A 25,892-nucleotide genomic window follows, 5' to 3' on the forward strand; every position below is an offset into this window, starting at 1 on the left:
AACGCTCTACCTTCGGATGGCAGGGGGAAACCTGTATTGATTTTGGCTCAGTGCTAGACTTTTGACAAAGTGGGGTGGCTTTGGGTTTATGTTCTATTTCAGAAATTTGAATATGAGATTGACATTGACACTTCACCCAGATCTGAGGGAATAATGGAAATGCCAGCCTTTGAGAGAACATTAACCATAGTCTATCTTTCCTCTCAGTTGGACTTGATCTTTTATTACTGTTAAAAGAAGGATATATTTGGCCGCTTTCCTTTTATATCCAACTATGGGCATAATTGGAAATATTAGACCAGCCTGAGATGTAGAGAGATTGGCAAGGCTATGTATTTATTCCTTGGAATCTATGAGAATGTGGGCACCCTTATAAAAATGTTTAAATTTGAGAACTATTGGTAAGGTGGACATTAACAGTCTTTTTCCCCCAGAGTTGGAGAGACCAATACTAGGGGGTAAAGATTGAAAGTGAGAAGGAAAGATTTAAAAGGGACGTGAGGGTAGTGAGAATATGGAACAAGCTGCCAGAAGAAGTGGTTGAAGCAGGTACAATAAGAAACAGAAGATTTAAGAAGGATTTGAATAGGTACATTCAAATAGATGGAGGTTAAAGGGGTATGAGCCTAATCCAGGAAAATGGGTGGACACTGTCATCGGTGTGTACTTGTTGGCCAAATTGCCATACCTGTGCTGTATGGCTTTATGACTTATTACTTTGTTACCAGCTATTTTATTTTTGTCGAAAAGCTTCTAGTACTCAACATTATATCTGAAATTTGTCATTTTCACCCTTATGAACATGTACTGTAGCCCATCAACAGGAGGCTTAGCACCATGGCAGGCTGAGTTCTCTGAGAGTTAACTGCCAGACAAGATAAATGTCAGGCACTGATTGCCAAGGAAAAATAAGGAATGTGACATCATCCTCACCTTGTAACTCTTCAGATACATCCATATGTTATAGGAATAACTGCCACACAGTTGTGGGAAGATGAAACTACTTTCACACAGTGTAGTGCTCCATCATGTGCACTACCATAGTGCCAAATGGGATAAAGTCGGGATAGATGCGGCAGCTTATGACTTGGGCATTCATGGGGCACTGTGGACTATATGCTGCAGCAGAGTTGTTGTCTGACAATCTCTACACTGTGGGTCAGCATACCCCTATATCTGCCATTGCAATCAAATTTGTAATTTGACACTGAAAACCAGGGTATTGCTGTTTCATGTTTTTTTCCACTTTAATTAAGTAAAAGCATTATATATTTTTGCCTTGATCAATGCCTCTCCTGATTTAAATATAATTTGGTTATATAGATATTTTCCATTATTTTCATTTTGCTTGCAAGTAATGATTTCAATGATTAAATTTTTAAATGAAATAATATTTGGATTTCTGTTATTTGGAAGGATGGGAAATTGGAATTTTAATCATATTCTGATCAGAGAAAGTAAGGTTAAAAAAAAACAGATAAACAACAGTAAATAGAACATTGTTGAAATTTATCTGCGAGTTTAGGTTAGTGTCATTAGCCAGTGGGTCACCACAATTTACCAGCATGCTTTACAGGAAAATAGCTGTTTAATCATTAAGGCAATATAGTATAATTGGATCATATGGTACAGAGAGGGCTGTAGTTGGAAATCGCAAACAGTGCCTACAAAAAGTATTCACTGCACCTTGGGAGTTTTCATGTCTTGGTGTTTTACAACATTGAATCACAGTGGATTTAATTTGGCTTTTTTTTGACACTGATCAATAAAAAAAGACTTTTGTGTCAAAATGAAAACAGATCTCTGCAAAGTGATCTAAATTACTTACAAATATGTAACACAAATAATTGATTGCATGTATACACCCCCTTCAAGTCAGTATTTAGTAGATGCACCTTTGGCAACAATTACAGCCTTGAGTCTGTGTGGATAGATCTTTTCCAGCTTTGCACATCTAGAAACTGCAAATTTTCCCCATTTTTAAAAAAAAAACTGCTCAAGCTGTGTCAGATTGCATGGGAATCATGAGTGAAAAGCCCTTTTCAAATCCAGCCACAAATTCCTAATTGGATTGAGGTCTGGACTCTGACTTGGTCACTCCAGGACATTAACTTTGTTGCTTTTAAGCCATTCCTGTATAGCTTTGGCTTTATGCTTGGGGTCATTGTCTTGCTGGGAAACAACTCTTTTCCCAAGTCACAGTTCTCTTGCAGAGGGCATCAGATTTTCCTCCAGGATTTCCCTGTATTTTGCTGCATTCATTTTACCTTCTACCTTCACAAGCCAACCAGGGCCTGCTACAGTGAAGCATCCCCACAGTGTGATGCAGGCACCACCATGCTTCACGGTGGGGATAGTGTTTTTTTTATGATGTGCAGGGTTTGGCTTATGCCAAACATAGTGTTTAGTCTGATGGCCTAAAAGCTCAATTTTGGTTTTATTAGACCGTAGAACATCCTTCCAGCTAACTTTAGGGTCTCCCACATGCCTTCTGGCAAACTCTAGCCGAGATTTCATGTGAGTTTTTTTTTCAACGGTGGCTTTCTCTTTCTTATAAAGCTGTGACTGATGAAGCACGTGGGCAACATTTGTTGGATGAACAGTCTCCTCCATCTCAGCCACTGAAGCTTTTAACTCCTCCAGAGTTGCCATAGGTCTCTTGGTGACCTCCCTCACTAGTCCCCGTCTTGCACGGTCACTCAGTTTTTGAGATTGGCTTGCTCTAGCAGATTTTTAGCTGTGCTATATTCTTTACTGTACTCTAAAGGATATTCAGTGACTTGGAAATTTTCTGGTGTCCAACTGTTGACTTGTTCTTTTCAATAACCTTTTCATGGAGTTGCTTGGAGTGTTCTTTTGTCTTCACGATGTAGTTTTTGCCAGGATACTGACTCTCCAGCAGTTAGAACTTCCAGATGCAGGTGAATTTTTACTATAATTAATTGAAACACCTTGACTCCACACAGGTCTCCAGAAACAGATCTCCATTGAACTAATTATGTGACTTCTAAGACCAATTGGCTGCACCTGTGATGATTTGGTGTGTCATATTAAAGGTGGTGAATATTTATGCAATCAATTATTTTGTGTTTTATGTTTATAATTAATTTAGATCAGTTTGTAGAGATCTGTTTTCACTTTGACATGAAAGACTTTTTCTGTTGATAAATGTCAAAAAGGCCAAATTAAATCCACTGTGATAAATGTTGTAAGTAATAAAACATGAAAACTTCTGGGAGTGGGATGGGGTGAATACTTTTTATAGGCTCTTTAGTACTTTCCATCCTCTGCCACTTCCCACCTTTCCTCAGATAGGAAATATTTTTTTTATAACTTTGCAGAATGTAAGACAAGACTTGAAATGTTAATTCTTCAGCATTGCAGTTATATAATGTGTCACTATTCCTGTATTTTGTGTTCTGTTCAGATTTAACAAATTGATTTTCTGTTATCTGAAATGTGTGACATTATTGGTGATCTAAGACTTAACAATTTGGTAGCCTGCACAGATAAACATGAATAATTAGAGTTTTGTTATGTGTTAATTGGATACTTTTTTTTCTGATTGCTTGTTTCTTTTTCATCTTTCCCTTTTGCTATTGGCTTTTTCTTCCATGTTTCTTTCTCTTGCTCCACTATATTGGCTTTCTTTCCATAATATAGATAGATCTTTGTTTCTTTTGAGTTTTCACATGAGAGGTGAAGAACACAAAAGCAGCAGCAGCAACAGCAGTCAGTTGCATGGGGAAGTGGGCTGCAGAGAAATTATAACTTGTTAACATTTGATTTCCCATTATTCACCTTTGAACTAGTCCATCAATCCTTTTCTCTGCTGTTGTCTTCATAACATTCTGTGCAGTTCCCCACTCTCACTCTTAATAATAGTGAAGAGAAGCCCACACCTGGTTACTCAACAAATTGTATTCCTCCTCTTTATTTCCTCATGAATCTGTTTTCAAAATTTGAACAGAATGTGGATAAGGTTATTAAGTGGAAATTTAATGTGAATGTGTTTTTATATCTGACACCAGTCTTTCCCTCAACTCTATGAACTTTTTGAGACTAATGTACAGTATCTGAACAACACTGCTGCATCCTGTGAAATCAGTAACACTACAGGTGTTCTCACTGCAAATTCAGCAAGTGCTGATTCAGATCTGGAAAAGCTTTCCAGATTTAAGTTGAGTATTAAAATTGCAAAGAGGAATAGAGTGAGGAATATGCCATTGTTTGATTCTTTTTTTGTTTTAATTTTTTGTCAGCTTGATTCTTCATGTTTTGAGAAAACAAAGGTAAATTAAATATTTTCAAAACGTATGCTGGTTATAGGGTGCAGAAGAGGATAATTCTGACTTTACAGTGGAAGAGTCCTATTAAAATGTGATTGAGCAGATGTCACTAAATGTACATGAATGCAATTAATATTAACGTGTCTTTAAAGGATGTTTCCGGTCATGGAAATTATTGATTTTGATGTATTTTCTTGAATATGTTATGGCATGTAGCTTTACAAAGAAGAATTTGCATCTTTGTTATGTGCTATTTTAATATGAGTAAATTCTTTATTTGGAGTTTGAACTATAGTGGTGACTAATCAAATCCATGTTGACAAAATCATTAATCCAGATAATATTTCTATATTTGTTATTTCCAACATGTTCAAAAAAAAATAGATCTATGTCACTGAATAATAGCAATTGGGAAAATATTTTGTTACATTTATATAGTGAACAAACAATGAGATGGTCCTCATAAGTATGACAGACCTCATCAATAAAGTCATCAATAAATTTCCAGTTTAATATTGGAATTCATGTACTGTATATAAGCTTCTTGAACAATCCAGATCATTCCTGGTAAACATGCTGCTTCTGCTATTCAGTTTACCCATGATCCTTAAACCTAACGATCGATTATTGTACTTAGTAAGGTGCTCCTCACAGCATGCCCTCAAATAGCCTCTAACAACCAAGTCCAACTCCTGGCCTTTTCATGTGGCTTAGCCTCTAAGCCCGGCGGAACTGTTTCTACTGACAGGAGAAGGAGCAAAGGCGGGTCCTGGCGCCTTAAAACCAGTGCTTCGTGTTGATGGAACTTGTCAGCCTGGAAAGGCAGGCCATCTAAGAGAGGGAAAACTCTGATTTCAAACCTCCACTGCCTTGCGGCCATACCCACTCATGGGAAAGGCTTCGGGAGTAAACCCTGAGGACAAATCCAGAGCTGGAGTCCCTAAGGCAGTCCGACGTTGCCTTCAATCTCGTTCTGGCAACTCCTGTGACAACACTGGTGCCAAGCTGTGTTTGGCCCATCCAGTCTTCTCCACCATTTAATCATGGCGGATTTATTTTCCCTCTCAACACCATTTTTCTGTCTTCTCCCCTGTAACTTTTTGATACTCTAACTAATCAAGAACCTATCAAACTCCTCTTTAAATATACTCAGTGACTTAGTGTCCACAGATGACTGTGGCAATGAATTCAACAGATTCGCTACTTTCTGGCTAATACCATCCTACCGTTCTGAGGCCTCTGCTCACATTGGAAACCTCCCGTACACATCCACTCTCTCTCGGCCTTTCATTATTCAGCAGGTTTCAATGAGATCCCCAAGTCTTCTGCTCACCAATGGGTACGGGCCCAGAGCCTTGAAACGCTCCTCATATGTTCTAAAGGGATGTCCTTCCATTCTGAGGCTGCTCTGTCTTGTCCTAGACTACCTCACTAAATTGTCCTACTCCTGCTCTCTTACTTCTGATATACTTGTGATCTTATTCAATCATCTCGGTCCAGCAATCTTTCAAACATAAATGTGTGTGGAGGGTAAGGTGTAAACCAGGTGTTTTCCTGTGGTGCCTCCCTGCAAAGATTAAGAAAGGCAAATGCATTTTCACTTCAAAAGGACCAGAATATCAAAGCAAGAATGTAATGCTGATGCCTTATAAGACATTGGTTAGATCGCACTTGGAGTATTGTGAGCTGTTTTGGACCCCTTATCTAAGAAAGGATGTGGTGACATTGGACAGGGTCCAGATGAGGTTCATGAGAATGATCCTGGGAATGAAAGGGTTAATGTGCAAAATTCTTAGGCACCCTAGATTTTATAAATTTTGTTTCAGATGTTCATTCTTGTTGTCTTCTGCATTAGTGTGTCAATAGAAGGGTTTTGATATCCAAACATTCATTTTCCAAAAAATTAAATGTAACAGAATTTTTAAATTTTGCTATAAAGAAAGTAACTTATTAAATAATAGACCACTTTTCAAATAAAAAAAATTGATTACTTTGTAGGTATATAGCCTAGTGCATGATGAAACAAAAATAACAAACTGGTGCTAATGATCAATGACATAATGTGTTGAATGAACTAAACTAATTAACTGAAGCAAAAACGGGTGTAGCAGGAACTAAACTGAGGACAACCAAACTAAAAGTTGAGGGTGTGTCAGATGTGACAGTTTCAGGTTCACATCATCAATTCTGATCCTATGGCAAGAGTGAGCACAGCAGCAAGACACAAGGTGATCACCTTGCATCAGCAAGCTCTCTCCCAAGCAGAATCTGCTGGCCAATTTTCTCATAAATCTGCACAGAAGTGTACCTAAGATAATTGATGCAGATTTGAAGGCAAAGGGTGGTCACGCTAAACATTGATTTAATTTACTTTTTTACTGTTTACTGCTCTTTATAATTTTTTTTTACGTTTAGAAACTTAATTTCATTATTTCTGAAAGTATACTCGCTTTACAGATTTTTTTCACATATGCCTCAGACTTTTGCACAGTACTATATGTGGATTATTTGATGGCTTTGGGTCTCTACTTGCTGGAATCTAGAAGAATGGGGGTGGGGGGAAGGTCTCATTGAAACATACTAAATATTAAAAGGCATAGACAGAATGGATGTGCAGAGGATGTTTTCAGGGTGACCAAAGGGCACAGCCTTAGAATAAAAGGATTTCCCTTTAAAAACTGAGATGAGGAATTTCTTGAGCCTGAGGTGGATTTGTGGATTCATTCACAAGTCATTGAGTATATTTAAAAGAGAAGTTGATAGCTTTTTTGATTAGTAAAGATATCAAAGGTTGTGGGGAGAAGGCAGGAGAATGGGATTAAGAGGGATAATAAATCAGCCATGATGGAATAATAGAAGACTCAGTTGGCTGAATGGCATAATGCTGATCATGTGTTATGGTCTTATCGTCTAATTTAATGTGTTTACAAAATAAATTTTCACTACTATCCACTGCTCTCACATCTGGGAAGTACAACAGGGAAGTAGTTAGGAGGCAATTTGAAAATTGATAGAAAATTTAGAAGACTGTATTTTATCATGATGTTCAAATCCTCTAGACATCCATAAGTTTCTTGCAATCTCTGAAGCACTTTTGACATGTACGGGATGAGGAGAGAAAAGAAAGTGCTCTGTGACAAAAATAAAAAGAATGTTACTGTATTGTAAATAGAGCTTTATTTTGCCATTTAAAACAATCAGATAAAGTAAAAGGAAAGGAGCTGAAGGTTACTAACATAGTTGTGAAATTACAATATTGGAGTACAGTGGATTCAGGTGGATAAGAACACACTGAGACCAGTACATTTGGCCCTATGAAGTAGCTGACCCAGTTAGTTGAAGTTTCATGGAAATTGTTAAAAAGGCATTTTTTTAAAAAAAGAAACTGTTGTTTAACTGAGTAACAAATTATGTATTTAAATGAAATACAGAACAAATTAGAGCACTACCAATGCTACTAGAGTACTACAAAGCTATGTATTAGTTCCTAATAGCTATTGATTGAAGAATTCATCCAGTGTATGCTGCCAGACAGTCTGCCATGTTCTTTTGATTGACTGTAAATGAACAAAATTAGTGCAGACACCTACTGCAGATAATGGACTGGCTTCATACAATGCTTTTGACATTTGCACCCGCCAAATCTTCGTTTTCATTGTAACATTCAAGATGATTGTTGATACTTTCAAATTCTTTGTAGTTCATAATTTGTTGAAGTAGTGAAATTGTTTTCATTTTCACTCCCAGCCATTTCTGGCACCTCCAAACCTGAAAGCTTGAAACTGAAAGTGAGCAAAACATTTCTAAATTGTCTTGCTACTTATTTCTCACCAACTATCAGTGACAAAACTCACTGAACACAAACACATGCAAATAACATTTAAAAACTGCTTACTCTAAGATGATGCAGGGTCTAATGGGCACACAGTTCACATGACTGAAGCTAGTTAGAAACTGTTCAGCAGCAGTCTCTTGTCCCAATTAAACAGCATAGTGTCCCAAATAAACAAAGTTAATCCAGACTATTTTCTTGATTAATCTTTGTTCTTTAACAGTTGTCCCAAATAAGTGGCTGCCCCAATTAACTGATTGCCCAATTAACCGAATCCACTGCATTAGTTGTGTCTCATTTACTTTCCAACTAAGCTACGTCAGAACGTGCTGATGTTAAGTTACATTGCAGAGAGGTGTGCTCAAAATATGAACTGGCATCTTTGTGCAAGATTTAAGAGAATGCTGGGCTGTAAGAACTACTGCTTTTTGAAAGAGACAACCAGTGAGGCACTTTCTCCTCTCTCATGGTGTGTAAATAATCCTTTGTCATCATTTTGCAGAATGGGAAGCTGGACCAAAATGTCCAATGTTTATCCTAGATCAATACCTCTTAAACAGAACATCTGGTCATTATCTTATTTCTGTCTGTAGGAGCTTGCTATGTACCAGTTGGCCGTATCAGAATAATTTTTATATATCACTAGCATACGTTGTGAAATTTGTTGGTTTGTGGCAGCAATAAATTGCGAGACATCATAATAAAAACTAGTGCAAAAAAAGAGGGGAAAAAGAGAGGAGGTAGCGTTCATGGATCCATTGTCCATTCAGAAATCTGGTGGAGGGGAAGAAGCTGTTCCTGAAACATTGAGTGTGTGTCTTCAGGCTCCCATACCACGACCTTCATAGAAGCAATGAGAAGAGGGCATGTCCTGGACGCTGGGGCTCCTTAATAATGGATGCTACCTTTTTGAGGCATCACCTTTTGTGTTGGGCACGTGGCCAAGTGGTTAAGGTGTTCGTCCAGTGATCTGAAGGTCGCTAGCTCGAGCCTCAGCTGTAGCAGCGTATTTGTGTCCTTGAGCAAGGCACTTAACCACACATTGCTCTAGTATCTGTACAAAGAGTGGCGCCCCACACAGACTTCTAATCTGCCCCTTGTAAGGCATGAAAATGCCCAACGCAGGCCTCTCATGGTCTGAGTCGACATTCCCTCCCTCCCTCCCCTTTTAAAGGTGTCCTGGACTCTGGTGAGGCTAGTGCTCATGATGGAGCTGGCTGAGTTTACAACTTCCTGCAGCTTTTTCCAATCCAGTGCAGTAGCCTCTCCATAGCAGAAAATGATGCAATCAGTTAGAATGCTCTCCACAGTACGTCTTTAGAAATTTCTTGAGTGTCTTTGGTGACATACCAAGTCTCCTGAATCTCGCAATGAAATATAGCGGCTGTCTTGCCTTCTTTGTATTGCTTTGCAATAGTGAATACAAAAATATGATGCATAATTATTAGTATCAAATACAATATCAGTTTTATAAATATTATTTCTAGAAATTTTTTCCCCCAAACCCTTGAGTCAGTGTTAAAATTATGTAAACCATAGCTTCCAAAACAAAATTATCCATAAAATAAAAACAAACATGACAGAAATAAATATCAATACAATAACCAAGTGTGTCTATTAGACCTCTAATAACAGAAAAGACTACCATTCAGCAATATGCTTCACCACTATCTCTCTCCCCGCCCCCCCCCCAAGAAACTTAAATATTTGCCCCATTTTTGTATATAGATGTTAAATCTATCAAACTGTTTGTAAGACATGCGTTCAAAAGCTGCCACTTTGGCTATTTCTGTGACCCACTCCTGAAATGATGGTCCCCCCAAGTTCCTCCCAACATCTAAGTATAATTTGTTTTCCTACCATTATATTTGTCTGGATCCAATTTTGAGAGTGTTTATCCCCAAGTAACCCAAGTGTGTCTCCCAAGACAAAAAGTCTGGGGCAGAAAGAGAGTTGAATACCTGAAACTTCACCAATATACTTACGTATCATAATCCAGAATCCTTGAATTCTGAGACAGGACCGGAGAGCATGTACTAAGTCCCCTTTATCCGTCTCACAGCACCAGCATTCAGGGGTGTTTTCCAACCCTAATCTATGTAACCTTGCTGGAGTCCAATAGAAACGGTGTAGGATCTTAAACTGAATAAGGCGCATCCTCAGGTCTTTTGACATTTTTGCAGATTTTGTCCCACTCTTTTGTCTCAAAAGTCACACTCAGGTCTTTTTCCCATGCTCTTTTAAGGCCCAATAGAATTTTGTCCCCAGAAATTTGTGTTAAAGCTGAATAATAAGTTGAAGCTTCGTGACCTTTACCAAATGCAGCCAGTACAGTAGACAATATCGTAGCAACTTGTGGGTGTTGCTGTGTAGAACCAAAAGTTGTATGAATCAAATGACGCAGTTGAAGATATCTCCAAGATTGTGACCTAAAAATATCATACTGTTGGGTTAATTGATTAAAAGATTTTAAACTGTCACCATTATAAAGGTAAATTTTGATCCATTATTGCAGAGAATTTCATGTGATGTAGACAGATGGTCATCATTGTATTTGTCAATGTCAGGAAAAGTGAATGCTTTGAAGATGAATAGCATTCCAAAGATTAATTATCTGTTCCAATTGTTACCAGTGCAAATCCCATTAACATACTTTAAGCAAGTTGATAAAATAATTAAGGCTTTTATTTGGAATGGTAAATGCCCACGTTTAAACTTTTAACAAATTACAATTGCCAGTTGAAAGGTGGGGGGGGGCTGGTCCTTAGGTTTGCCAAAGTTAATATATTATTACTATGGCTTTACTCTTAAACATTTAGCACATTGGTCTCTCCCTCCGGAGAGAGCGCCTCCTTGGTATCGTTTTGAGTGCTCTACTCTTCCTGTCATCCCTCCATTACAATGTTTGTCTATCAAGTTATCTCCTGAGGCAAGGTCTCACCCAATTATATCGCATATGCATTTGTTCTGGAATAAACTAGCCAGGTTATTTAAATTTAATCCATACTTGAATGAAGCCTTGAGTATCTGGATGAATCCAAAGTTGTGTATTGATAAGTCCCCTTTCTTCTGGAGAGAATGGCAAGGGAAAGGCATAATTAAATTGGGTGACCTTTATAATGGCAATATCAGTTTTAAATACGCATCTGATTCTTGAGCACAGTAAGGCTAGTTGGTTTTAAAGTGCTTATTATGTTTTGCAGATTGCATAATTTGCATCTACATACTGTTATGTTTAAGGAGCACTGGTAACTAATAAGATATCCTGTGTACTTTTCAGTATTGCATTCTCAATTGATGTGGAAATTCCCCATCCCCTTTTCCCTCTCTCACCTTTTTTCTTTGCCTGCCAATTGCTTCCCTCTGATGTTCCTCTCCTCTTTTCTTTCTTCCATGCCCTTTTGTCCTCTCCTATTAGATTCCCCCTTCTCCTGCCCTGTATCTCTCTCACCAATCAACTTCTCAGCTTTTTATTTAAACTCTTCCCCCTCCCGGTTTCACTTATCACCTTGTGTTTCCCCTTTCTCTCCCTCCACCTTTTAAATCTACTCTTCATCTTTTTTTCTCTCCAGTCCTGCTGACCTTGTGTTTCCCCTTTCTCTCCCTCCACCTTTTAAATCTACTCTTCATCTTTTTTCTCTCCAGTCCTGCTGAAGGGTCTTGGCCCAAAATGTTGACTGTATTCTTTTCCATAGATGCTGCCTGGCTTGCTGAGTTCCTCCAGCATTTTGTGTGTGTTGCTTGGAATTCCAGCATCTGCAGATTTTCTTTTGTTTGATGTGAAAATTGATTTTATCACCTCAACATTGAAAGAGGTAGATGCCAGACATCCCACCTCTCCCGGAAGTTCCGGGAGTCTCCCGCAAATTATTAGCGGCTCCCTGATGCCCGCAAATTATATACAATGTCCCAGAAATTAATTTTTTTGAGAGGGAGCGTGAGAGAGCATGCGAGAGAGAGAGAACGAGCGCAAGAGCAAGAAAACGAGCGCAAGAGCAAGAAAGCAAGCGCGAGAGAGAGCAAGAAAGCAAGCCTGAGAGAGCGAGCGCAAGTGAGAGCGACCACGAGAGAGAGCGAGAGCAAGAAAGCAAGCGCGAAAGAGCGAGCCTGAGTGAGAGCGACCATGAGAGAGCGAGAAAGCAAGCGTGAGAGCGAGAAAGCAAACGAGAGTCAGAGTGACCACGAGCGAGAGAGCACGTGCGTGATAGAGAGAGGCCAAGAGCAAGAGTGAGAGAGTTCCAAAAAAAGTCAAGAGTGGCAGAGTGTTCCAAAAAAAGAAAATTTAAAACGTACGTCGCCCCAGACTACACTAAAGTGTACCCCTGCCTAATAGGGGTCAAAAATAATGACAGTGTTGCTTGCTGCACTGTTTGCAACAGTGACTTTCCTATTGCCCATGGTGGGTTAAGACTGTAAAAGACATGTTGAGGTGAGTTTAACAGGTGTCATTCGTTTATTAGCATAGCTAACATTATTTAAACTAGCTGGCTAGCTGCTAAGGAGCTACTCTATGCAGACATCCTACCTCTCCCAGAAGTCTCCCACAGATTGATGGTGCTACCTCCCTGAAATCAGTTTTTGCAGGGTGGGATGTCTGAGATGCTGATAAAACATCTATCATATGCCTGATGCACGTGCAGAGCTCCTCGACAGCTTCAGACACAGCATGATCTAAGTAGCATATTGTTAACTATCTTTCGCACTTTAGATCCACTGTTTCCTCATTTGGATACTATTCCATTGCAGTTGCAACCACAAACAGGCTTGATGACCTTTCTGCAAGTCACTTCTATCCATTACCAAAAAGTAAAGCTTCTGCTTTTCTGTTGTCTGTCAATTAGATAAACAGTGTTTCAGTTAAGTAGACTGGAAAGAGAAACTGTTCAGGTCCTTAGACTTTTGGTCAAAACTAGGAAAGGGGAAAACAAATTGGTTTACAGTAGTAGTAGGTGGTGAGGGAGGAATGGGGAGAACAGAAAGGATATCTCCAATGTGGTGAAGCTAATTGTTTGTGTTATTAGTTGTCAGGCTCACGTATGTCCTGTAGACTAACTTATGCTAATAGGGAAAAAAAGATCCAAATATGATGACAGGCAGAAATGGTCATGCTGATACAGAAACATCGATTTCTCGAATGTGTATCTTCCAACTTGATGGCATGAACATCAGTTTCTACATTCCCTCCCCAGGCGGACGTGGAGTGTGCTCTGAACATACTGTGTGCCAACATCAATGAAATTGAGACCAGGTGTCCGGAGGCTTTGTTCATTACAGCCGTGGACTTTAACCAGGCCAACCTCTGAAAGACGCTTCCAAGGTTATACCAACATGTCTCCTGCCCCACTAGAGGCCCGAATATATGTGACCACTGCTACACAGCAGTCAAGGATGCCTACCGTTCCGTCCCACGACCTCACTTCGGAAAATCGGACCATCAGGCTGTACTCCTCCTCCCGGCTTACAAACAGAAACTGAAGCAGGAGGTCATGGTGTCAAAAGTGGTGTCGCGTTGGACGGAGGAACTAGATGAGGTCCTCCATGACTGCTTTGAATCAGTGGACTGGTTAGTATTCAAGGACTTTGCAGCTAACCTCGATGAGTATGCCTCAGCTGTCGCGGACTTTATCTGGAAATGCACAGAGGACTGTGTGTCTCGCAAGACGATCCGGGTATTCCCTAACCGGAAACCTTGGATGAATTATGAGGTCCAGTCCCTTTTGAAGGCTAGAGCTGCGGCTTTTAGGTCCGGGGATACCAGTTGCTACACGGAATGCAGGCGTGAACTCCGGAAAGCCATTAAGGGCGCCAAGAGGCAATATCGAGCCAAGTTGGAAGCCCAGGCTAACCAAAGGGATGCCAGTAGACTATGGCAGGGTCTAAGTGAGATCACTGGGCGCAAAGAAAAGGCTGGGAATATCAATAACTGTGGCGCTTCTCCTCCTGACTAACTTACGTATTCTATGCAAGATTTGAACAGAAGAGGAGCATTCCACTCCCTCGATGAACCGGACCTGGTGGCATCGAGATTCATCGTCACCAAGGAGGACGTTAGAAGGGCCTTCCTGAAGATAAATCCAAGGAAGGCGACGGGCCCAGGTGGCATCCCGGGACGGGTTCTCTGGGCCTGTGCAAGCGAGCTAGCTGGAGTGTTTGCTGACATCTTCAACTGCTCCTTGCTTCAGTCTAAGATCCTCTCATCTTTTAAGAAGGCAACGATAATCCTGGTGCAGAAGAAGGGCAAGGTGGCACGCCTGAATGACTATCAACCTGTGGCTCTGACATCAATTGCTATGAAGTGCTTCGAGAGATTGGTTATGGCACTCATCAACCACAGCCTACCGGTCAACCTTGACACTTTGCAATTCGCCTACTGGAGCAACAGGTCAACGGCAGATGCCATCTCTCTGGCCCTACATTCCTCCTTAGAACACCTGGAGAGTAAAGGCACATATGTAAAGCTCCTTTTCATTGACTACAGCTCTGACTTTAACACCACCATTCCAAATAAACTGATTCCTAAGCTCCGGAACCTGGGCCTTAGTACTCAGATCTGCAGCTGGATCTTCAACTTCCTCACAGACAGGACCCAGGCTGTAAAAATAGGGGACAAGCTCTCCTCTACAATCACCCTGAGCACCGGTGCCCCACAAGGCTGTGTACTCAGCCCCCTGCTGTGCTCACTGTATACCCATGATTATGTAGCCACATTTCCTTCGAACTCAATATATAAGTTTGCTGATGACACCACAATTGTAGGCTGTATCTCAGGTAATGATGAGTTTGAGTACAGAGAGGAAATTAAGAACCTGGTGGCATGGTGCGAAGATAATAACCTATTCCTCAATGTCAGCAAGACGAAGGACTGGGGTTGTTGACTTCAGAAGGAGTAGAGGATCGCACGACCCCATTTACATCTGTGGTACGCAAGTGGAACAGGTCAAAAGCTTTAAGTTCCTCGGGGTTAACGGAACAAATGACCTGACTTGGTCCAACCAAGCAGAGTCCTCTGCCAAGAAGGCCCACCAGCGCCTTTACTTTCTGAGGAAGCTAAGGGAATTTGGCCTGTCCCCTAAAACCCTCACTAATTTTTATAGATGCACCATAGAATGCATTCTTCTGGTGTGCATCACAACCTGGTATGGAAGTTGTCCTGTCCAAGACCGGAAGAAGCTGCAGAAGATCGTGAACACAGCGCAGCACATCACATAAACCAATCTTCCGTCCGTGGACTCACTTTACACCGCACGCTGTCGGAGTAGTGCTGCCAGGATAATCAAGGACACGACCCACCCAGCCAACACACTTTTCGTCCCTCTTCCCTCCAGGGGAAGGCTCAGGAGCTTGAAGACTTGTATGGCCAGATTTGGGAGCAGCTCTTTCCAACTGTGATAAGACTGCTGAATGGATCCTGACCTGGATCTGGGCCATACCCTCCAAATATCCGGACCTGCCTCTTGGTTTGTTTGCACTACCTTACTTTCCCTTTTCTATCTTGCATTTATGATTTATAATTTAAATTTTTAATATTTACTATCGATTTGTACTCCAGGGAGCACGAAGAGCAGAATCAAATATCGCTGTGATGATTGTACGCTCTAGTATCAATTGTTTGGCAAGTATAAAGTGTGTCTTCCAACTTGATGGCATGAACATCAATTTCTTGAACTTCCAATAACTGCACCTCACCCCCACCCCCTTACCATTTCCCATTCCCATTTTTCTCCCTCTCACCTTATCTCCTGACTTGCCCATCACCTCTCTTTGGCGCTCCTCCCCCATCTCTTTTTTCCATGATCTTCTGTCCTCTATCAGAATCCCCCTTTTCCATCCCTTTATCTCTTTCACTAATTGACTTGTCTTTACGTCATCCCACCCCCTTCGTGTTTTCATGTATCACTAACTACCTTGTATTACTTCCTCCCCTCCCCCAACATTAATCTGACTTCTCATTTTTTTTCTCCCATCCTGATGGAATCTCGGCCCAAATTGTTGACTGTTTACTCTTTTCCATAGGTGCTGACTGACCTGCTAAGTTGCTCCAGTATTTTGTGTATCTTGCAGAGAAAGAAAGAGCAAGTTGTCAAAGTTGGAGAATTTGATATTGAGTCTAAAGGCTGGGTCTTGCTCAGATGGAAGATGAAGTGTTATTCGTGTGTGTGTCAGATCTCATTGTAACAGTGTAGATGGTAACAGATAGGCAAAGTCTGATAGAGAATTAAAATGTCAGAGCAACGTGCAAAATACTGCAGGAGCTCAGCAGATCAGGTAGCATCTACAGAAATGAATAAACAGTCTGTTTCAGATTGTGAATTTTGTTCAGGATTGGAAAGGAAGGGTAAGACACCAGAATAAAAAGGTGGGGGGAGGGGGGAAGGAGGACGAGTATAAGGTGATAGATGAAGCCAGGTGGGTAGGAAAGGTAAAAGGCTGGAGAAATAATGTGTTAAGAGAAGAGAGTGGACCACAGAAGAAGTTGGGGCACCGGTGGAGGGGTGGGAGCAGTCGAGGAGAAGAGGCAAAAGGTCAGAGTCAGGAATGGAAAAAAAGGGAAGGGGTAGAAAAAAGATTACTGAAAGGAGAAATGAATGTTCATGCCATCAATTTGAAGGCTATGTAGACGGATTGGGAGGTGTTTTCTTCCACCCTGAGTGACCTCTGTGGCAAAGAGGGGGGCATGGGCCAGCGTGTCAGAACAAGAATGGGGGTAGAAATTGAAATTGTTAGCCACTGGGAAATTCCACCTTTGGCAATAGTGGAGGTGCTCAACAAAGCGGTCTCCTGACTGATGTATGGAACTCCTCCACTCCATCTGCCAAAAGGGGAATTTCCTGGTGGCCAACTATTTTAATTTCTATCCCCATTCTGCCTATCACTTCCCCCTGGTGCCCCTCCTTTTTCCCATTTTCCCATGGTCCACTGTCCTCTCTTATCAGATTCCTTCTTCTCTAACCCTTTTCCCACACAGCAGGCTTCACCTATTATCTTCCAATTAGTCCACCTTCCCCTCCCCTCATCTTTTTTATTCTGGCTTTTTACCCCTTCCTTTCTGGTCCTGAAGAAGAGGCTCGGCTAGAAAAGTTCATTATTAATTTCCATAGATGCTACCTGAGTTCCTCCAGCTTTTTGTCTGTTGCTCTGGATTTCCAGCATTTACAGAATGATTTTTGATGAAATCGTTTGGAGTTGGTGGAAACTGTGAAGGATGGTTTTGTCGAATACAGAGGTAGATGTGGTGGAAGGTGAGAACCATGAAAAATCTGTTTAGAAGAAGAGGTTAAAATAAAGATGTGAGAAATATAAGATGCTATCAAGGGTTGTGTCCATAATGGAAGTGAAGCTATAGCTGTGGAACACCTGATTCAATATCATGCGCTCCCACTTAAGGTAATTGGCCTTTTGGCTCAGTTTTTCTTTCCTCATAGGTACAATCTAGCCTGCTGGTCATGCTCCTCAACCTTTTTATTAGCAAAGAAGTGCAAGGGATTTTTAACTGCTACTTCATGCCATTTCACCTTGCTGTATCAGAGCTATTCGCACTTGAGCTACATGGCCCTCTTTCTCAATTCCTGTTAGTGAAAACCAAAAAAAACTTGTTTTTTTTTCTTTCCTCCTGATAAAGGGTTGAGAACGTGAAATGTTAACTGTTTCTTTTATTAATGCTGCCTGACCCAAGTGCTTCCATGATTTTCTGTTTTTATGTCAGCTACAATATTTGCATCTTTTATTTCCATACCACCCCTTACCTCCATCTGTACCTGCCTTTGGATACTCCTTTGCTGCCAGAATTCTCTGATATGTACGTGCATGAATTTGTGAATTACTGAACTTATTCTAAATAAAATGTTACACTTTTGATTTTTTTCCCTCACTGTTTGAACTGTTATAGGTCAGTGCTCTGCTGAAATAATGAAGAAAAGAATACTTTTGAATAAGGCCTAACAACAACAGATTTGTTCTCTCTCTCAAAATGCAGCTTGACCTAATAGTTGTTTAGCACTTTCTGCAACAATTTATTTCATTTAAAATTTGATCATTTTAAAAAAAAGTTCCCAAATGTCCTTTGCCAACATTTTTGAGAATAATGCTCCTTCCAGTTGTGTATAAATTGTTGAGCGTTCAGATCAGTTTTATTTCATTAAGATTTTCAAGAGGTTACACACTGGAGATTCCCTCGACTATGGAATTTGACATTGAAAGAGCACATCGCGCGTTCGTCCCAAGGCCTTCTGGAGACAGGGAAGATAGCCACTGTCGATAGTAATTAGATTCCTTCGGTACAAAACCAAAGCAGAGATTCTGTGCAAGGCCTGGGAAAAGAAGAATGTATTTTTGAATGGGAAATTAATATATTTTGATCAAGATTTACCCCCTCCCCCCCCCAGCGGTCCTGCAGCTATGTAAGGAATATTCTGAAGCAAAGCGAGTATTAAAGCAAAGAAAGATTAGCTTCCAGACTCCGTACCCTGCTAAACTGCGAGTGTTTTATGAAGAGGGGACGCAGCTGTATCAGACAGTGGAAGAGGCGACTGCAGACATGAAGGACAGAGGGTTAGCCGTCAGCGTGATTGAACTGAGGGAAAGCCTGGCTGAGCAGCTATCCTGCTCTGCTTGGGAAATAGTGAGAGAATTGAGAAAGCAGGGGACGGGAGGAGGGTGAGAGAAGAATATCAGGAAGAAACTGAGTTTTCAGAAGACAGCCCTTACCCGCTCCAGAAGAGCCAAAAGGTCTGACTAATTTCAAAAGTGTTGGTAAGCTAAACAGAAGCAAAAATAGACGATGCTATACTTATCTCAAGAAATACATGTTACAATGTGGATTTTATATTACTCAATTATTTTATTTTTTATTCATTCATTCACTCCTTTTTCCCCACCTAAATGAGAATATATACATGGGAAGAATGCACAGGAAAGTCTTTTCTGTGTAATGAACATGGATTTTTTCACTTACTTTTATGGGTACTGCAGTAGGGGCCTTCAACTCACAGGTGAGAGAGGCTATCCCCCAGTGTTTCCTCTAGCTCAACCCAGGGTCATCTACTAGAGACCTCAGCCTTGGAATCACACCTTCGTTATCTTTTTTTTATTTGCGTTCTTGGTTCTTATTTGTTCAGGGAGTAGATCGATTAAGTTTTATTCTGCTAATTTCAGTGATATACTGACAGATACGCATGGCTAAGGATAAAGTAAAATTCATTTCTTTTAATGTCAATGGGCTGTTAAATCCAATGGAACAGTAAAATTCTATCAAAAATGAAGAAGGAACAAGCCCATGTAGTATACTTACAGGAAACTCACTTAAGTGATAATGAGCATGGAAAACTAAAGAGAATGGGCTTCACTAATTTGTTTTTCTCCTGATATAAATCAGGACATAGGAGAAGAGTTGCTGTTCTCATCTCAAGCAAGCTAAGTTTTGAAGAAGTATTTGAAATGGAAGATAAGGAGGGCAGATATATTCTGGTAAGGGGGAACATAGATGGAAATTCAGTTACTCTGTTGAATATATATGCACCCCCAGGAAGTGATAATTAGTTTCTTCTAGAAAATTACTAATATTATGGTAACGGAAACAGAAGGTCTACTGATATGTGGGGGAGACTTAAATTTACGATTACAGCCAAAATTAGACTCTTTCAATAGAAAAACCTATGAAACAAGGTCTTTGCATAAGAAAGTTAACAAACTTTTTGAGGATGTTGGTTGAATTGATATATGGAGGGACCCCGACAGAAGGGATTACATTTACTATTCTGCCCTCCATTCTGTATATACAAGAATAGACTAACATTTGGAAAAGATAAAGACAAAATAAACACCTGTGGAATTGGGACAATAGATATGTGACCATGCACCTATGTATTTATCTGTTGATTTTGACGTACAACCAAAGAATACTATTTGGAAACTAAATTCTAGTCTACTCAATGATCCCTATTTTAAGGAACAAATTAAAAAAGAAATTGGTCTTTACTTAGAATTCAATGATAATGGAGAGGTTTCACCCATTCCATGGGATACTCTGAAGGCTGTCTTAAGAGGGAAAATTATAGCGATATCTTCATATAAGAAAAAAATAAGGACTAAAATATTAGAGGAATTACAAAATAAGCTGAAGGAACGAGAAAAAAAACACAAATTGAGTTTGGCACAGGATACGTTAGAGGAAATTTTAAAAATTAGGAATGAAATTAATAGTTTGGCTACACAAGAAATCAGGAAAAATTTAATGTTTCTGAAACAGGCACTATGAAAGTGGATCTAAATCTGTGAAAATACTGACGTGAAAACTAAAAAAAAAGATAGCGGAAAATGCAATTCATAAAATTAGGGATCCAAGAACAAAGGTGATTTTAAAAAAAAGCGCTAAGTGAAATTCTAGAAGCTTTTGAAATGTTTTACAAAACTCTGTATTCCAAAGTTTCAGGGGGAAGCACAACCCAAACTGACACCTTCCTGTATTCTCTAGAGTTACCTACTTTAAGCAAAGAACAAAATAAAATGATGACTGCTGACATTAGTGAAGCTGAACTAAAAACTGCAGTTAGTAGGCTTAAATTAAGCAAGTCACCAGGATCAGATGGATATATGGCAGAGTGGTATAAAGAATTTAAAAATGAGTTAATTCCTGTTTTACTCCCCACACTGAACTGGGCTCTAAAAAAGGCACAAATGCCACCCAGCTGGAAGGAGGCGATAATCTCAGCTATACCGAAAGAAGGCAAGGATAAAATGGAATGTGGGTCATTTAGATCAATATCTGTTCTTAATGTGGATTATAGATTATTTACCTCCATCATGGCCAAACTATTAGAAGTTTCTACCCACACTGATACATAATGATCAAACAGGTTTTATACAACAACGCCAAACAAAAGACAATATACAAAGGACACTTCACATTATGGATCATATACAAAAAGATGAAATTGAAGCAATAGGGATAAGCGTGGACACTGAAAAGGCATTTGAATCGGTTAAATGGAATTTTCTTTACAGAGTTTTACATAGATTTGGTTTACATGACAATTATTAAAACTATACAGGCACTATATGACAATCCTATTGCTAGGATTAAAATCAATGGATATTTATCTAATAGTTTTACCCTAGAAGGGGGTATGAAACAGGGTTGTGCATGTTCACCGCTACCCTTCGCATTATATCTGGAACCATTAGTTCAATACATCAGACAAAATGAAGATATCAGGGGAATTACTATTAAAGGGACAGAGCATAAATTGGCCTGTTACTCGGATCTAGGGCAACCAACGTACTCTACTTAAATTGATGCACTCCTTTGAACAATATGGTCAATTATTAGGATACAAGATCAACATAGATAAAACCTAATTACTTTCATATAACTATAGCCCACCAAGAGAAATTGAAAGTAGATATCCCTGGGGATGGCAAACAGAGTCTTTCAAATAATTGAGCATCATTATGCCAAAAGATTTGGCAAAATTATCAGAATGCTATTATCAGCCTATATATAAAGAAATTAAGGAAGTTATCACAAGATGGAACCTAATTCCTTTTTTCAGTCTCAGTTCAAGGACTGAATCCATTAAAATGAATATATTGCCCAGACTATTATATCTCTTTCAGACCCTACCAATAGAGATTAACCAAAATCAATTCAATGAATGGAACAAAATGTTATCAAGATATATGTGGCAGGGTAAGAGGCCTAGAGTTCATCTCAAAACTTTGCAATTAGCCAAGGAAAAGGGGGGGATGGGGCCTACCTTCTCTTAGAGATTATTATTTTGCAGCACAGTTGAGAGCTGTGACATGCTGGTCGAACCCATCACATGATGCTCAATGGAAAAACATTGAGGAGAGGATACTTTCCATCCCCACACAGGCAATTTTGGCTGATAACAACCTACAAAGTTACATAAATACTATTGATAACCCATGGGTAAAATGGACTCTTAAAATATGGAAAACTATTATAAGGGAATATAAACTAGAGGGAGATATTGCAATTCTTAAATAGACAACAGGTGCAGGAGTAGGCCATTTGGCCCTTCGAGCCAGCACCAGCATTCACTGTGATCATGGTTGATCGTCCACAATCAGTTCCTGCCTTGTCCCCATAACTTTTGATTCCACTATCTTTGAGAGCTCTATCCATCTCTTTCTTGAAAGCATCCAGAGACTTGGCCTCCACTGCCTTCTGGGGCTGAGCATTCCACATATCCACAACTCTTTGGGTGAAAAAGTTTTTCCTCAACTGTGTTCTAAATAGCTTACCCCTTATTCTTAAACTGTGGTCTCTGGTTCTGGACTCGCCCATCAGCGGGAACATGCTTCCCGCCTCCAGGCCTCATAGGCCTGATTTTATTCTCACAAATCAATGAATATGTTGCAAAAAAAAAGATCACTCCCTACTTGTACATACTTTTCTCCTTTTGCTTGTTCTTTTTTTCCTTATCTTTTCTCAGATAAATATTATGTGGAGATTTGTGGCAAATATGAATATACGATGTATAGGTACAGTATCTGAAATACATCTTACGGAAATGATTGAACTTGAATAAAAAATAAATTGCAAAAAAAAAGATTTTCAAGGGGTTCAGTGTTGCCTTAAATTAGTATTTTATCATGTCTGACTACATTTATAACTTTGGCTATAATCAATATCTGGCAAGCTGAAAACTATCACAACTAATGTTATCTTTATAAACCAGGCGCCATTAACGATTGAGTTAGAGCAATAGTTTAAAAAAAAAGTTTAATATATAGGCTTTAATTCCTATATATTACGTGGTAGGTTCTTATGTGAATTCTGTGTATAAAATTCTAATGATCAAGCTTTTTTAAAATTTTGGTGCAAGATAAAGGACAGCTATTTAATATTGTTATCAGGTTATATATTTTCTATTTTTATGTTAAAATGAAACCCTCAGGGCTTAACTTGCATATTGTGCTGAATAATGGCATTAGCTGGAGTTTTTAAATTGGCCTATCTCAGCACCTGTATTCCATTGCCTTTTGTATTGAAAATAACCTTTCATTGTGAAAATTCATTCAGAATTTTTGAACTATGATTTTTCTGAGAGAAAGGCTCTGAAATGTGCCAGCTGCTCTTAATGGCATGATGAGAAGGAAGAAAGAAATAGCCAATATACATTCAAGATTAAAAATACTAACTGAACTGTTACACTGAGGTCCCAGCTGAGGTCTATTTGATTTCTCTTATGTAACTTTTGTTTGGAGCAAGAGCGCAGGTTTCTTGGTCTTTATCAGCTAAATAAAAGTTTTATTAATATTAGAAAGGATGGGCTTTCATACACAAACCTGTAAAGCCCCTATTTGCTGGGCCTCCAGTATTGTTCCCATGGGGTTGTGATACGTAGTAGTTGGTAATTATCTCTCAATTTCAGCAGTCAGGTTCTGATTGGCTGTTTCTTTGTTCCAACCATATGGCAGTAGCTCAGGGCTCCCCCTTGGTCCTACTATTCTTTCCCTTATAGTTATGTAGAGTTTTTTTGAGTATCAATGATTGGAGTTCATCATGAAGTAAATGGAAGATTTAAAATTTATCATAATCTTCAAGAATTCTGAAAAAGTACCTTTATTTGAATTGGGTAATTAATATGTTCATCTACTTTTTAGGATGAATCATTCAGCTGGTGGAAATCTTTTGTGTGTGAGTGTGATTGTCCCCTCCCCCCACTATAACTCCTGTAAGCTTCTATTGAATTTCATAATTTCTGGTAGTTAGTCTGCCTGCCAAGTTTTTGTATATAGGTTTGCGTTTTACAGTAAACTGGTGTGCAAAGATCCTGTTTGTGTAAGGTGTATATTTGCATGCAGCTTTTATATTTGTGTAAGTCATCCACTAAATTGCAGATGCATTGAATTGTTTTATTTTTGCAACGTATTTAATTACTAAATTATTTTGTCTTTTTTTTGTCTTTCGTGGTTATATTGTTTATTTTAATTAGAAGTCATAGCTAGCATTTATTTCACTGAAACAACATATTTGTGGGCAGCAATCAAAGTTGAAAACTATATATATATAGTTTTCAATATATATATATAGAATTTCTATTACTTGATAATGTTTCCCTAACTTTAAAGGTATTAGGAAGATAAAGGACATATCTGCAAAAACAGTGTAATGTAAAAATACTTACATAATAGATTTGGCTTATAAACAGGCATACAATAGGTTTCCTGTTACTGGGTGTGTATTATGGAAATGACCCAGGATGTGTATTTATTCTTAAAGTTATTAAATTGTATTAGAAAAAATAGAAATGCTGATAATTGAATTACATTTACCAGCTTTTTTGTTTGCTGCTTCATTGCCAAGTTGCCATGCTTTTATCAATTTTCTGTAATTGAACCTTACTAATTTTTACTACTTAGTCTAATACAAAGTGTCCATTCCATAGAATATCATTCTCCAAGTAGTTATGTATGGACCCAGTTTGTGTATTAGTAGGTTCTTTAATTGTAAAACTATAACTGCTTAAGTGATATACTGCACATCCCAAAATGTTGCAGTTATTGATCTGAATCAACAACACTTCAACTCTTTGTAAGTTTCCTTCCCGTTTTTAACCTGTGGCAACATTGTTCCATTTTATTGTCAATATTACTTCTCTGCCTGAGGTTAAGGTACCTCATGTCAGACCATAATAAACTGGGACCTTTCCTGTTTGTAAGCCTGAAGTAGTAACCTTCATCCCAGCCCTGGGGCAATATGGTAGGTATAACCACCTTTGTTAAAGATTGTACTTTCAACATAAAGTTGCAAGTGAAATGATTACACAGTGTTCAAATTGCAATGTTGAGTCTCAGAAGCTGAAGCAGTCCATGCTGCAAAGGCAGAATTGACTTGATAAGACCCCTTCCCCCCACCATCACCCCCAAACTTTCACTATCTCCCCCCCCCATCCTCCCTTTGACGTCTCCTCATCTGGACTTATCTATTGCTTGCCTTACCTCTCCCCTTCACCTCTTTTTTGTATTTGCTATTTCTCCAATACAGTCCTAATACAGGGTTTTGACCCAAAACGTTGATTATTCCTTTGCCTCCTTATGTGATGCCTGAGTAGATAAATTCCTCCAACAGTTTGTTATTTTGCTGAAGAAAGAACCTAACTATCTAGACTTGCCATTTAGTAGCATTAGTGTCACCCAGCCCTACACTATCAAGAACAGCATTATCTTGGAGGTCATCATTGACTAAAAATTGAATTGGACCATTTACAAAAACTACCCTGTCTGGAAGATTAGGTCATTGCCTGGGTATCTAACAGTAGGTGACTTGTCTCTTGACTCCCCAAAGCCCTTCTACCATTTACATGGAACAATTTGGAAGTGTGAAGGAAAGCACTCCACTTGCCTGAATGCATAATGGTGTTATTCAAAAAAGACTATCTTGCTTGATTGGCATCCCATCTGTCATCTTAATCATTCCTTCTTCTATTGGTACACCATGTCTGTGGTGTGCATAGTCTTCAAAATCTACGTACTTGCAGGCTACTCTGACCATATTTCAAGAAAGACAAGAACATTATGGGTATAGTATCACCTGCAGATTTTCCTTCCAATATCTTGATTTGGGAATATATTGATTTGTTCATTGTTGGATCTAAATTTTGCATGTCTACTCAATAGCAGTATTAGACCAGCCACACAAGGGAGATGTCAGCAGCTGAAGAATGTAAACTGTTGCATCTTCTAAAGGGCAATTGGGTGTGAAACAAATGCTTGACCTGCCTGTAAATGAATAGATAAAAACAAGA

At 39.2% G+C, this 25,892-nt stretch overlaps 1 protein-coding gene across 8 annotated transcripts in view; it reads left to right on the forward strand.

Annotated features, from left to right (window-relative positions):
• phf21aa (PHD finger protein 21Aa) overlaps positions 1 to 25,892 on the forward strand; it is a 385,951-nt gene that overhangs the window by 176,303 nt on the left and 183,756 nt on the right. Inside the window, exon 2 of one of the 8 annotated variants that reach the window (XM_072272215.1) lies at positions 19,493 to 19,584. The exons of the other annotated variants lie outside the window; for them this stretch is intronic. Within the exon in view, the coding sequence (XP_072128316.1) occupies positions 19,555 to 19,584 (30 nt within the window). The 5' untranslated portion in view covers positions 19,493 to 19,554. The remainder of the gene's footprint in view (positions 1 to 19,492; positions 19,585 to 25,892) is intronic. 8 annotated transcript variants of the gene reach the window in all.

This window comes from Mobula birostris, chromosome 11 (genome assembly GCF_030028105.1).
Source record: "Mobula birostris isolate sMobBir1 chromosome 11, sMobBir1.hap1, whole genome shotgun sequence".
NCBI classification, from domain to species: Eukaryota; Metazoa; Chordata; class Chondrichthyes; order Myliobatiformes; family Myliobatidae; genus Mobula; species Mobula birostris.